We start from the raw sequence: 14,041 nt of genomic DNA on the forward strand, positions 1-14,041 counted from the left end.
TATCTGAAAATAACAATTAACCCAAATTAACAATAACAAAAACCTACAGTTAAAGGGAAGGAAAAAAATGATCTGGAACATTATCTCGAGAATCTCAATACCTAAATAAAAAAAAATATATGATCTGATCGTAATGATGTTGATAACAATTGTCAAACTTCTTACATTTTTGTTATATCCAGGCCACTGCTCTACATTGTCTATAAACTGAATCAGTACTTACTGTTCGTTATCAAAATATGAACAAGTTTATGAGTTTATCGTTCTTGGAGCTGTTAATTTGGAGATCCCCAAAAGAAGAAGTGGTCGGTTAGTGATATTACTTAATGGTCAGTTAATAACAAATTGTACATTCTGATTTTGTTAAATGTAGCCAAATCCATTCCATGAAATTACGACTAATCATGTGGTCCTAAACTAATCGAGGACTATCAGTAATGGGTTTGCTATGTCAGTTATGAAAAATCTCCCCCCTTTTAATGGCAACAAGCCCAACTGAAAACAGTACCCCATTTTTCGTTGCTCCCGAACCTTTCGTCTATGCACGTATCTTTGGTACGTCGCCCGTATTACTCACCTCCCACGTTTGTTTACAACCCTCTGTTGGATTATTCCCATCTCTAATTAAGGCCGTCAGATCCAACTACGCCTTATAAAGAAAAAATTAGTCTCCATTTCTTGGTTTCGATCAGTCTATTCTCTTTGTCGGACTGTAGCTGTTAGAGCAACAAAACAACGATTAATGGAGAAAACTACAAATTGAATCGATTGTATTAGTGGAGAACATCGAGAACTTCTCTTAGTTGAACGATTCAATTTCTGATCTTCTCCACAAGAATCTTCAAATAAGTTTCCAACGATTAATAGAGGAAACTACGAATTCAATCGACAGTTCCTGTTTTCTTCAATTAGGTATGTACCTGTCCTCATATCTTGATTTTTTTCTACTGTAAGCTAGAATTTTAGGGTTCTATTCATCTTCTTCATTAGAAACTGGATTTCCCCTGAATTAGGTTAGGAGGAGATTACAAATTGAATCGATTATTTCTCTTTTCTTCAATTAGGTATGTACAAGTCCCCGAATCTTAATAGTTTTCTATTGTAAGCTGTAATTTTAGGGTTCTATTCATCTTCTTCATTAGAAATTGGGTTTCCCCTGAATTAGGTTAGGGCATGAAATATTAAAATGCTAATTAGTTGATTGTTACTTTAGCTGTTCAAAATTAGGGCTTTTTCTCAATTAGGGTAAAAAATTAATTTATAATTGTGAACTTGTTCCTTAATTTGGGTTTTTTTGCTTCCAAATTTTTGTCTTTTTCACTGAGTTTTTGTAATTTGTTGCATTTTTTAGTTTGAGGATGAGACAAAGCCAGATACATGAGATGGTATATGTAGCAAATGCTGCTCCAAAGTTTGCATATGAAGATGATAACAAGAAAAGAAGTTGAATCCTGAACCTTTTTAAGGTATTAACTGCAAACCATGGCAAATTGTTAGTTATGTATACAAAGTCCATTACTGTTTAGATGATGTTTGTATTTACATTCATTTAGTTTGTTGTTGTTGAATAGGGTGAACCCAGAAAACCAGAAATGGATACATCCCAGAGTCGTTATGCCGCTAGAAGAAGTAGGATAACCCAAGAACAACGAGATACTGAGAACGAAAGACGTCGTGTTCGCGACAGACAGCGTCGAGAAAACATGACAACTGAGGAGAGCTTGCTACAAAATGAGCGTAGGAGAAATCAAAATGGAGGGAGGCAACAAACTGTTGAATCTGAAACAACAGATGTGGAAACATCCCAAAGTCATTTTGTCACTCGAAGAAACCTGCTAACCGAAGAACAACGTGCTACTGAAACAGAAAGGCACCGTGTTCACGAGAGACAACGTCAAGAAAACTTAACAGTTGAGGAGAGGTTGCTACAAAATGAGCGTAGGAAAAGTCAGTATAGAGCGGGGCAACAAAATGTCGAATATGAAACAACAGATGTGGATACATCCCAATCCCAAATTTGGTTTGCCACTAGAAGAAACCTGTTGAATGGAGAGCAACAAGCTACTATAACAGAAAGACGTCATGTTCGCTATACAAATAGTCGACAAAACTTGACAGCTGAGGAGAGATCATTGCAAAATGAGCGTAATAAAAGCGAGTATAGAGCGCGTAAACATCTTCCGTCGTCATCAACAAGCACTGCTGAAGCAAACTTATTTGAACATATAATGCAACAACACGTTTAAGAAGAAGTGGAGAGAATAATCGGTCACGGCTCGGCGTTGTCGATGAACAATACTGCTGGGTTTTTGGAATTAGGACCAGATCATAGAGGTATGTTTTAAGTAAGAGTTTATACAATGTAAATAATGGAACTTTATCGAGTTTTTGGATTTAGGGCCAGATGATTCTGTATATAATGGTCCGCGGACAGCAAATTAATAGAACTTTCTGGCGATAATTGCAGCTCCACTACGTACGAGATATGAAGATATGGTCGAGTTTGATGAGAAAGTCGACAGATTTGAAGACGTTCATGATGAGAGTCACCAAGAGGATCCGCAGGAAGGTATTTTTTTAACAAACTTTAAGCTGAATTTGAATTTTTTTAGTCAAATAATTGAAGTATAATTCTCTGCATATATTTGTAGGTCAAGCGGAGATTCCTCAATCAAATCGTGCTAACATCAATACAAATAGGAGAACATTGTTGCCTAATAGGGGTTTCCATAATGCTGCAAGGGGTTTCATCGACGAACACTCACTTCCACTCCTGCGACTGAACACCATCAGCTCATGCAACCATTGTGGAGCTAAGTTGTTTCCTCATGAGACTAATCAGTTCTGTTGTTTGAACGAAAAAGTTAAACTACCCGATATTCCCGTACCTCCGGAAATCATGCTATTGTATACTGTACAATCAGAACTTGGAACTTATTTCAGGCATGATCGTTCGTTTGTTGAACCATGTTTTTGCCTTCACATCCATTGGGGTACGTATTGATCACAACACAGCTAATTCTAAGAAGGGAATATATACATATCGAGCTCAAGGTACTATGTATCACAAAATTGGTAGCCTCATTCCAGAACCAAGTGATCGACCAAGGTTCCTTCAGATGTACGTCTACGACACCGAACATGAATTGGAGAATCGATTGAAGGAACAATAGTTTGCATCCAAGAAAAACAAGGGTAAGGAACATGAACAAGAGCCACCTGATAGGGAATAAACTCTGAATAGAGAAGTGCTCGCTATATTGAAAGCAATGTTGGACAGATACAACCCATATGTACGTGTAATTCGTCAGATTTCTCAAGGTACTTACATGATGTTCGTCTACACATAAAGGAGCAACCAACATTTCGGCGGACGTATAACATGCCGACATCACCACAAGTAGCGGCTGTATTAGTTGAGGGAGAAGAACCGAGTGAAGTGCTTCCCAGAGACATTATTGTTCAAATAAATTTCGAGAACCTTTTGAATGTTCCCGACACAACATGTTTCTACGATCCGCTGAAGTATCCCTTACTGCATCCTTATGGAAGTTTTGCTTGGGATTTGACGATTTTCAGTGATAATTCAAGAAGGATAAGTTGTCGAGCATACTACGCGTATATGCTGCAGGTAAAGTTAATATACTATTTGTATGTAACTTCTTTGGTTAAGTTTGAGTCACTGTATCTTTTCTAACAAAAATAAATGTGATTAGATTCGGGAAAACCGGGACTCGATTCTGTTACGTGGTGGGAAACTACTGCAACAGTACGTGGTCGACAATTACGTAAAGATTTCCACAATGCAGCTGAGATGGGTTCGAGATAACCAGAGAACATTCCGAGCTGATTGGTATTCAGGCGTTCTTGATGCAATGGATTAAAATACAAGTAAGAAGAATCTTTACCTAACTACTTTCATTCCCTTTCCATTGCTTTGTCATTCCATTTGGTAGTTTTATACTGAATAGGATAGGTATAGGGAATATAGAGATTCGGCAGAAATCATATTTCTGACCTTCTGATTATTAAAAAAAAAAGATCAAGACATTCTGAATGTTAAATTGAAAATTTGGTTTAGATATAACTCAAGATCGGTGAGCTTACTCCTGGCCATCTGGCAACGCCATTAAATTTTCACTAAGCTCAATTCAATGTACATATTGTGAAGCTAATGAATTACAATCAACAATCAAAAAAAAAATGCAGTAGTATAACATGTGGATCATTTTTCAATTTTCACTAGCTCTGAAGTCCGAATATAAGCTGACATTTTTGTTTTGTTATTTTGGTTTCGCTTAACTTATGTTTAAATGGTTTGTGTTCCTGACATCTATGTTATGTTGTTGTTATTTTATCTTAAATTATGTTTGAATGGTTTGTGTGCGCTTTGCAGGTGATATTGGACAGCGGGTCATTCTGCCTCCTTCTTACACGGGAAGCCCACGTGAAATGCATCAAAGATATCATGACGCTATGGAATTGGTTCAGAAGTACGGCAAGCCGGATTTGTTTATAACCATGACGTGTAATCCTAATTGGGAGGAGATCCAGAGAGAAATAAAACCAGGGCAACAAGCACATGATAAGCCAGATTTGACGAGGAAAGTTTTTCATTCTAAATTCGAAGAATTGAAGGTGGATCTGTTCACTAAAGGGGTTCTTGGAAAAGTTGCTGCACATGTTCATGTTATTGAATTTCAGAAGAGAGGTCTTCCACACGCACATATTCTTATCATCCTGCAAGAGAGAGACAAGTTGCGTAGCCCAGATGACTACGATCGGGTTGTTCGTGCAGAAATACCAGATGAGAAAGTTGAACCAGAGTTGTATGCTTCTGTCCTCAAACATATGATACATACGCCATGTGCTTTGTATGCTGATAGTGTCTGTAAGAAGGATGGAAAATGCAAGAAACGTTTTCCGAAGAAGTTTGTGGCGGAAACTCTAGAAGGCCAAGATTCATATCCAGTCTATAGAAGGCACGATGATGGTAGAGCAATAACACTCGCCAATGGAAAAGTTGTGAATAATAGTTGGGTTGTTCCGTATAATCCTTGGCTTTTGAAGAAGTATAATTGTCATATTAATGTGGAAGTTTGTTCAAGTGTGCAGTCTGTAAAATATTTGTACAAATACGTGTGGAAAGGGGTTGATCGTGTCTCAATGGAAGTTTCAAGCGAGAAAGAGGAGGAAGATGAGATAAAGCAGTTTGTAGATGCTCGATGGGTTTGCCTGCAAGAAGCTCTATGGAGGATATACAAGTATCAAATGAATAAGATTTATCCTCCTGTCTTGTCATTACAAGTACACCTAAAGGATCGAAAAAAGATTCTACTACCTGAAGGAAATACTGTGAGAGATGTGATACGACGAGAAAATGCGTCCTATACTCAAATGACTGAGTATTTTAAGAAAAACCAAGAATATGAGTTTGCAAGGACTCTATTCTACAAGGAATTTCCCGAGCAGTACGTGTGGGATAAGCCACTAAAGCAATGGCAAAGACGGCGACGGAACAACAAAGTCATCGGCAGAGCTAACGTTTTTTTACCCGCAACGAAAGTTATCATTTGAGACTTCTGTTGGATAATATTAGAGGACCAAAATCTTTCGAGGACTTGCTAAAGGTGGGAGATCAGACGTTTTCGACGTATAAAGAAGTAGCAGAACATTTGTGTTTGTTAGAAAGTGATACTCCAATCCGTGATACACTTCTCGAAGCCGTACAAGTAGAGATGTCCTGCTCTTTAAGAAGACTCTTTTGCATGTTGTTAGACTTATGCAATCCTACAGGGGTTTGTGAATTGTGGGATGAGTTTTTCCCATACATGATTGAAGATTACTGCCAATCCAACACAGAAACAGGGGCAATTAATCTACTTTTACGGGAAATAAGGTCTGTTTTCGGTGAAAAGTTAATGGCCACATATAAACTCCCACCAATCACTGAAGACATAGGAACTTCAGGAGTAAACGAGTTTGTGTCTGAGGAAGTCAGAATTCCGGTTCCTCCAGAATATTTATCATCTATTGATATGTTAAACGCGGACCAGAAATATGCATTTGATAGGTAAATCTTTCCTGAAACTTTACATATTTATTTGTTCCGTTGTTTCGTTTTTATTTTAACTTGATTTCCCTTGCACAATCTCTCGCCATCGTGTATGTTGCAAATACTGACCCAAATGAATTCCACATGAGTCAACAAACTTTATTAAAGACGTTACATGTGTTTGGCCATCCTTTTTGTGAATCTCCATTAGTTTCAATGAACAACACGATACCACTTTCAGCTTTCAGTTTGCCCATATTATGTGCCTTTGTATTTAAACCATAGAGAAATAAGTACCTACAACAGACAAGATTAGTTTATGTATGTATGTGTTGATGGTGGATTTTCATTTAAGGCTAAAATTGTAAAAGCCAAAACTATGCGCTAACATCCTGCAAAGGATAAAGCCACTGATAAAGTGGAGAATACTTCTTCATTATAAACTTATAGCATTACCAATTAATGCAGGACAAACCTTGTATTTCCTGTACTACTCTATTCTCATTATTGGTGCGGCATGACGACTGAGTGATCGCTCTCAGCAGAGCAACACGAATCTCCAAGCATTAAATAAGGAGACATGTACGAAATACACGTATGCTATAACTCTCGGAGTGTTATATTAGCCCGATCGAGCATCTGGGCTTCCGTATCAGTCTCAGAAACGATCACGACCATCCAACTTCAGCAGCATGATAGGATGGCTTAGATCGGATCCATAACCCCCAGGCAGGTATTGGAGTATTCACCACCGATCCAATGCGGGCCCCGCATGGTCGGCCTCCCCAAAAAGGTAGCATGGCTTGCCAAATCGTCCAGCCAAAGCAGCGCGGACGAGAAACCCTAATTTAGGGTCTGCGGCACTGTACATGTGTCGCAAAGCAGTCTCAACCATCCATCTTCGCAGGCATAGATGGAGGGTGTAGATATAGATTCAAAGAGCCCAGAGCATGTCAACACAATCACCGTGGGCCTGCCTACATACATGACCGATCGGTCAGGACCAACTATAGTTGGTCGTTCCAGTTCGTGCGCCCAAACAAGGCATGACGCACGGCCGCTGACGAGCGTCCATTTTCTCCTGCGCGAATGAAGTGTCCAGGAATAGACTAGGTAGCTCCGGTGCGCATCAACATAATCTCCGTGGGCCCATCTATCTCCACACCCGGTCGGCCAAGGTATATCATGCTTGGTTTCCTTGATTCGCACGCCCAAACTAGGCGTGGTCACACCTCCCAATTGCAAACTAATCTCGACCACTCAACTTTGCCGGACAAATTGAGTGGCTTAGATCACGTTTCTATGGGACAATGAAATACAGGCGTGTACACCAGCCCGTCGTATGCACACCAGACTAATCGGCCAAGACCGACCAGGATTGGTCGCCTCGAAATGCACACCCGAAGTTGGCATGACGCGCGGCCTTTGCGGCACCGGATTTCTGTCGCAAATTGATCTTAACCACTCCTCTTCACCGGAAAAATCGAGTGGCTTAGATCACACTTTCACGGGACAATGAGGTATGGCCATGTACACCGACATGTCGTCTACACGCATGAAGGATCGGCCTTGCCAAAATCGTGTCCCAAGCTTGGATTCGATCAAGATGAAGAGTGATGCTTGCGCACCTCTTCATAAACCCTAATTCCACTAACGGTCGCAGATGAGTGTCTCAAAGATCATCTCGTTCGTTCAACTTCATCTGCTTGGTTATACAACCCTGGTCAGGAGTTAACTGGTCAATGAGGTGTCGTGGTGATTACCGTCCGTCACTGTACCACACCAAGTGATCGGCCAAGTCAGGACTTACCTGTACAACCCCAAACGATCACTTGAAGATGGCTAGACATGCATCTATTTTAAAACGCTTAATCGTGACTTACTCCATTAAGCCTTAAAACAATGATGCTTCACTCATGCTAAATACATTCAATGCATTAATGCGTAGAATTCATGTGATATTTTATAAGTATCAAATTCCCAAATAACTTAGTTATTTAACCTAGCATTACATGCTACTTCCTGTGGGTCTCACGATCCACACAATCGAGACATCAATCATGTCACAAACTGGGGGATACATACTGGGGTATTGGTTTGGCGGTTTACAACGTGCAGCGCACAACGCGCCATCAAAAGAATGTGTAAGGAAGATATGGACGGTTAGTGATGATGGGAGAAGTGGGCAAGACTGATCGTGTAACACTAACACACGCAACTCCACTACTCTATCACTCCACTTTCTCCACTTCCCATGTGAGACGTGGGTTAGGCTCAATGACATGTATAAATAGGTTCTCCTCCCTATTTTCAAACAAAGATAAGACAACAGAAGCAAGTGTTGATATAACCGTATTCAAACACCGGAACTGATAGCTTACATTCTGCAAGCTAGTTCAGCTTTTTGATACAAGTCATACATAGACAACACCTTCACAATCTCAACACCTTCTTCGCTTCCCTCCCTAAGATCAACCCCATCTCCTTCACTTTGTGACCGAAGCAAGTCTGGAACGGCCATTTCTTGGTTTAGGCTAGAATTGTACAGATTGATTTCTCGAATCACAAAGCACTCCCGTGCAGTGCATTTGTTTAGGGTTTAGATTCATTCCTCATCCACACACCCCAAATTACCAAATTCGGCAGGAATAATTTTCACCCATAAACAGTATGTATGTATGTATGTGATTTTGCATCATTATTTGTGAACATCGAGTTGTTTCCTGCACTAAATGTTCCATTACTTGCTGCAAAGGGGAAGCATGGGTTGTGCAGTGTATGGTGCGAAGACACTTTAAAACTGAGACTAAACAAAGTGAAACAGGCCAACTGAGTATATTCCTAATACTCTTATTTTGTTGCCTTTACCTCATCTTTAACTGATTGATTATAATTTATGTAGCTTCTATGCAGGGTAGTAAATTTCGTTATGTTAGGCGAGAAATCTATATTCTTCATTGATGGTCCGGGTGGTTCAGGCAAAACGTTTTTCTATAGGGTGATGTTGGATAAGTTATGACGTGAAAGACGTATTGCAATTGCAACTGCGACATCAGGTATTGCCGCAACCATGATGTCAGGTGGGAAGACGGCCCATTCTAGTTCTGCGACATCAGGAATTGCCGCAACTTCTACATGCAACATAGGCGCAGAAGATCCTTTGGCAGATTTCATTCGAAAAGCTGATTTGATTATTTGGGACGAAGCAACGATGGCAAACCGATATGCATTTGAAGCTCTGGATACAACATTAAGAGACTTGACTAAAGTTGAATTGCCATTTGGAGGGAAAATTTTGCTTTTAGGTGGGGATTTTCGTCCAGTGTTCCTTGTGGTTGAGCACGGGACACGGGCACAAACAACTAGTGCTTGCTTGACTAACGCAAAATTCTGGAAGGATGTTAAGGTGATTCGTTTAAAATAGAACATGCGTTCAAGGTTAGACCCTAGCTTCTCAGAATTCTTGCTACGCATTGGTGATGGGACTGAGCCATATGTCGTCGATGGAATGGTGAAACTACCAGATGACATTGTAATGAATTGGGAAGGTGAGCAATCTGTTGAGAAATTAATTGATGAGGTTTTTCCAGAGCTCGGAAAGAATGCAAGTGATAAAAGTTACATGAGTCAGAGGGCCTTGATAACACCAAAGAATGATTTCGTTGAAAAGCTCAACCAGAAAGTAATCAACATCTTTCCTGGGGATGAGGTAGTTTATCATTCTTTTGACATGGCTAAAGATGACTCTAACAATTTGTGGGCCAAAGATTTTCTCAACACTATTGCTCCAGGTGGATTGCTTCCTCATAGGCTTATACTCAAGATAGGTGCTCCGATAATTCTTTTGAGGAATCTTGATCCCAGTTATGGTCTTTGCAATGACACGAGGTTATTATGCATAGGTTTGTATAGAAACTTCATTGACGCGGAGATCGTTACCGGTAGTTGTTCAGGGCTCAGAGTCTTGATTCCAAGGATACCCATCGAACCTCCCAAAGAGGTGATACTCCCATTCAAGTTCGTCCGCAAGCAATTTCCAGTTCGTGCGGGTTTTGCAATTACGATAAACAAGACACAAGGGCAGACAATACCACATGTTGGTATTTATCTACCGGAACCGGTGTTTAGTCATGGAAAATTATACGTTTCTTTGTCTAGGGGAGTTTCAAGAACTACAACAAAAGTGTTAGTTAAGAATGGAGTTCTTCCGGATGTCTCTGGAACATGTACTAAAAATGTTATATTCCAAGATGTTCTCAGGTCGTCTGATATTGCTGAGTGATATGATATTGATAATTAAGTTTCAAATAACTTTTTTATTTTTATTTAGTTCGGTAATTTGAGGGTTTGGGGTTCGAAAATTGCAAAATATTGTTGTTTGCCGACGTGCAACGCACGTGCACTCCACTTGTAAATTTAATGCGACCATGATGAATGGAAAGAGGAAAAGTTCAAAATTTTTAATGACCCATGAAACTTGGAAACCGATGATGAAACTTATCAATATCATTACGATCAGGTCATATTCCTTCACTTTAATCCTAGGTCTCTGTTGTCGTTAATTTAGGTTAGTTTTTATTTTTATATAATTGACAAGATTTGTTTTTGATTTGGAGAAGTGTAATATGGTAGTTTAAATCAAAACTAAAAAAAAAAGAGAAAGAAAAATGTTGGTTTCTTATTGGTCCCCCATGCCCCCTTCGAATTTTTCCCCATCAAAAATTTTATCATGAAAATCTACCTTCACCAAGATGGATTTTTAGGGGGTGATTGAATAGGTTTCTTGTGTAACTTCAATTTTTGAGCAAATAAGTGAGTTTAGTATTCAACTTTCTATACGAAATTGAATCAGGGGTAGTCAACTCTTATAGTTAGTTTTTTGCATTTGTGGTCGTTGATACAATTTGGGAATGAATTATCGGGACTTTTAAATTTGTGTTGTTAATTCCTTGTTGGTGGTTTTCTTTTCCTTTCCTGAATGGATTTGCACGAGAAGAGAAAGGAAATGTTAGAAGATAAAAAAAAAAGTAACATGAAGAGGTCCAAGTCATTTTTGTCATGACTGAATAACTTAAAACAAGAATTTGAAACTGAGGTGGAAATAGCAGATAATGCTCCGAAAGCCTTTCTTGAGTCGTTGAAATCAAAATTTGTTGAAGATTTCCTATAACTCGAAGATGTCGGCGAGGGAGATTACGAGAAATTTTCTCGATGTACACATAGGTTTGACGACCATAGTTCTGCCATCAAACGAACTTGCTTTGTTGGTTCCAAATATTCGTTGATGTCGGAAGTCCAAGCTCTTGTATATTTGCAACGTGAGAGTATTATAAGATATTCAATTCATGGATGGAAGTCGATGATGTTGAGGCTAAAGATGTCAAGATCATTCAATATGGTGAAGGTGGTGGTGAAAGCCAATTCTTAAGATATTTTAATCTACGTGAGAAGAGTAGTCGACAATCTACTTTGATTCATATGTCAATGTTCATTCAAATAGAACTATGTGATAGGTGAGTCACTCATTGTATGCATACTTTTTTTTTTCTTTACTAAACAAATAAGTATATTATAGATGGAGGAGAAGATATTGTCATTGCTGAGATGAAGTTTAATGCATATGTATCTCAATATTATTGTGAAAATTGGTTTAGTCGCAGAAGTATTAGCTCATAAACACCCAAATTTAAGGACTCGAGTACTTTTTCCAATATGGTTGAGTAAGATCATAATACTTTCTAGTAATGTTAATGTGTTTTTATTCTGTTTTTAAGGCATGCATGTTCTTTTGATAATCTATTCAATGCCAAATTGAAAAAGTGATAATATCATATTTTCTTTTTAAACAGAGGGAGTCCTATATTTTCCCAGCTTGTCCACTGCCTTACATTCTCTTCTTATAAATTACACTGCTAATTATTGAAAATGTTGAAGAATCGACATAGAATCCACACAATTGTTGAGGTTGATACTTATAAGGAGAAACTAACTGGGGTATACCAGATTATGAAGGACTACGATAAAGTATATTTGCAGTCTCACTTACTGAGGTTAGTAAAACAATCAGTAGGTAAGTATGAAATTTCATTTTATCTTATGTTTCCTGACACATATTTAATCTATGTGAATTATATAATTAGAGATATTGAGATGAGTGAGATTTTGTTATTGTAGACCAAATACAACAATTTCTCTACTTAAGGATCATTTAGATAAATAAAGAAATCTGAGAAAGGAAGTTTGAGAAAAAACTGCAGCAGATTTGGAAGATCAAGAAAAAAACCCGCTTAGAAGCTCAGGGAACTATTCATGAACTGGAGGCTCAGTTGGTTACAGAAAGAGAAAACCTACAACAAAGTTTGATGTTGTGATGGATAAAAAACTAACTTAGAAGCTCATGAGGAGCTAAATTGATTGAATAAAATTGTTTCGAATGTATCAAAGCGAGTGTCAAATATTTATGAGAATAATAAGAAGTATTAGCTCTAGAATTGCTACGGTTATCCGAGTAACAAGTACCATCAAACAAATTATAACTGATTTAATGAGGTCTCATTCGTCCATGCACCACCACCCATAGAATCAAGAAAAAGCTCTCAGTCTGTAAATCCTTACTATGTCAAGATCTGGTAAGTTTTCCCATGCTGAGTAATATTACAATACTTGAATTTTAGTGATGTTAATGTGTTTTTATTATGTTTCTAAAGCGTGTATGCTCTTTGATAATTGGTTCAAGGTAATCATCACCGCACAAAGAAAATAAAGTAGTTATTGTTTGGGAATCAACACCTAAAATGTTGATTAAAAAGAATTAAATATCTACCAAAAATAGTTAAGTTATCCACTTTCCTTGTAATATGATTTTTTCCACTAATTGCCAAAAATACAACCTAATATTTGAAGCTCTAAATGTAGTGGCCATGTAATAACTTAGATAATCTACGAGTAATGCTCGAAGTTTTTCATGACTTCAGTTGGTAGGTTAGGCAAATAAAACAATCTATTATTTTATTATTTTTGATCGGTAAAGAAAAAATACATTGATAAAAAATGAGGATATAAAAGACTCGTACCATCAAAAAGAGTTGCAATAGAGAATAGTGGGCTAGTAACAGACTACTACCCGGAAATATATAGAGCGAAGCCATAGATACCCATAACCAGAAGAGTTACTACTAACTATTTTAAACTAAGGAGGATTAAAGTAAGCTCTTGGAAAATTCTCAATAACATCATATAATGATAAAGACTCGACTCTTTGAACACAAGACACCAAGTGAATATTTTGAGACCATCCACTATTTTAGACTTTAATCATTTGTGAGGACGGTTTATTTGGTATTTGTTGACGGTGGATTTTTGACGAAGGTCATTCTCGTAAAATCACATCGCGAAACATGTATCTCTGATCATGTCATAATGTATAAGAGGTTATGCCTTTGATTTTACTACAAGATAATGATGATGTCGAACTTATTACTCTTCCAAATATGAAAGACATTTTTTTCCGATCCAACTGGAAAAAAAATTCCTTGACAATACTGACCCCGGCTGAGAAATTATCAAAAAGTGAGAAATGAATAATTTCAACTGACGAGCTTTTAGTTTTCTCTTAAGAACACTTGTGTGTTAGCCCAACTTACTTTGAGTTGTTGTAGACCTGTGTGAAATATTTCTAGAGGCAAAAACTTTTATAAAGTGTTTCTAATTTTTATAGAAGGAAAAGTTAATCTCAGAAATCCATATTTTCTGGCGTCTCAAAGTTATTTTGAAATTGTATTTCCGGACTATTTTTAGCTTTTTGACTTAATTAAGGTGCATCCAGACACCCTTTTTATCTTCTCTATTTTACTAGGAAAATAACGTCATTTATAAAAAAAGATTTAAGCTATATTGTCATCCTTAATAGATATTTATAACTAGATTGAAAAACTAGATAAATTGAGCATCTAAATACAGTACACTAGAATTAGTAGCGCATGTTTC

General features: G+C 37.9%; 3 protein-coding genes across 5 annotated transcripts; all 3 read left to right on the top strand.

Moving 5' to 3' along the window:
• Positions 1-703: 703 nt before the first annotated feature.
• Positions 704-6,644, top strand: LOC113286340. 3 transcript variants are annotated; one of them, XR_003329246.1, is made up of 8 exons: positions 704-912; positions 1,352-1,466; positions 1,572-2,334; positions 2,468-2,569; positions 2,652-3,631; positions 3,717-3,891; positions 4,397-6,073; positions 6,524-6,644. XR_003329246.1 is itself a non-coding variant. In XM_026534994.1 (7 exons), the coding sequence occupies exon 7, from the start codon at positions 4,453-4,455 to the stop codon at positions 5,575-5,577; it is 1,125 nt and encodes a 374-aa protein (XP_026390779.1). In that variant the 5' UTR covers positions 704-912; positions 1,352-1,466; positions 1,554-2,334; positions 2,468-2,569; positions 2,652-3,631; positions 3,717-3,891; positions 4,397-4,452; the 3' UTR covers positions 5,578-6,101. The 3 variants fall into 3 exon arrangements, 2 of the variants coding, with proteins under 2 accessions (XP_026390779.1, XP_026390771.1); XM_026534994.1 differs by lacking the exon at positions 6,524-6,644 and having other exon boundaries at positions 1,554-2,334; positions 4,397-6,101; XM_026534986.1 differs by lacking the exon at positions 6,524-6,644 and having other exon boundaries at positions 4,397-6,101.
• On the top strand, positions 5,832-9,479 carry LOC113307881 (ATP-dependent DNA helicase PIF2-like). The gene is made up of 3 exons (XM_026556377.1): positions 5,832-6,073; positions 8,969-9,033; positions 9,112-9,479. Exons 1-3 carry the CDS (start codon positions 5,832-5,834, stop codon positions 9,477-9,479), a joined length of 675 nt encoding a protein of 224 aa, XP_026412162.1.
• A 3-nt stretch (positions 9,480-9,482) lies between these two features.
• On the top strand, positions 9,483-10,337 carry LOC113307967. The gene has a single exon (XM_026556455.1). The coding sequence runs from the start codon at positions 9,483-9,485 to the stop codon at positions 10,335-10,337; it is 855 nt and encodes a 284-aa protein (XP_026412240.1).
• The last annotated feature ends 3,704 nt before the right edge of the window (positions 10,338-14,041 follow it).

Source organism: Papaver somniferum, chromosome 1, assembly GCF_003573695.1.
Source record: "Papaver somniferum cultivar HN1 chromosome 1, ASM357369v1, whole genome shotgun sequence".
Lineage (NCBI taxonomy): Eukaryota > Viridiplantae > Streptophyta > Magnoliopsida > Ranunculales > Papaveraceae > Papaver > Papaver somniferum.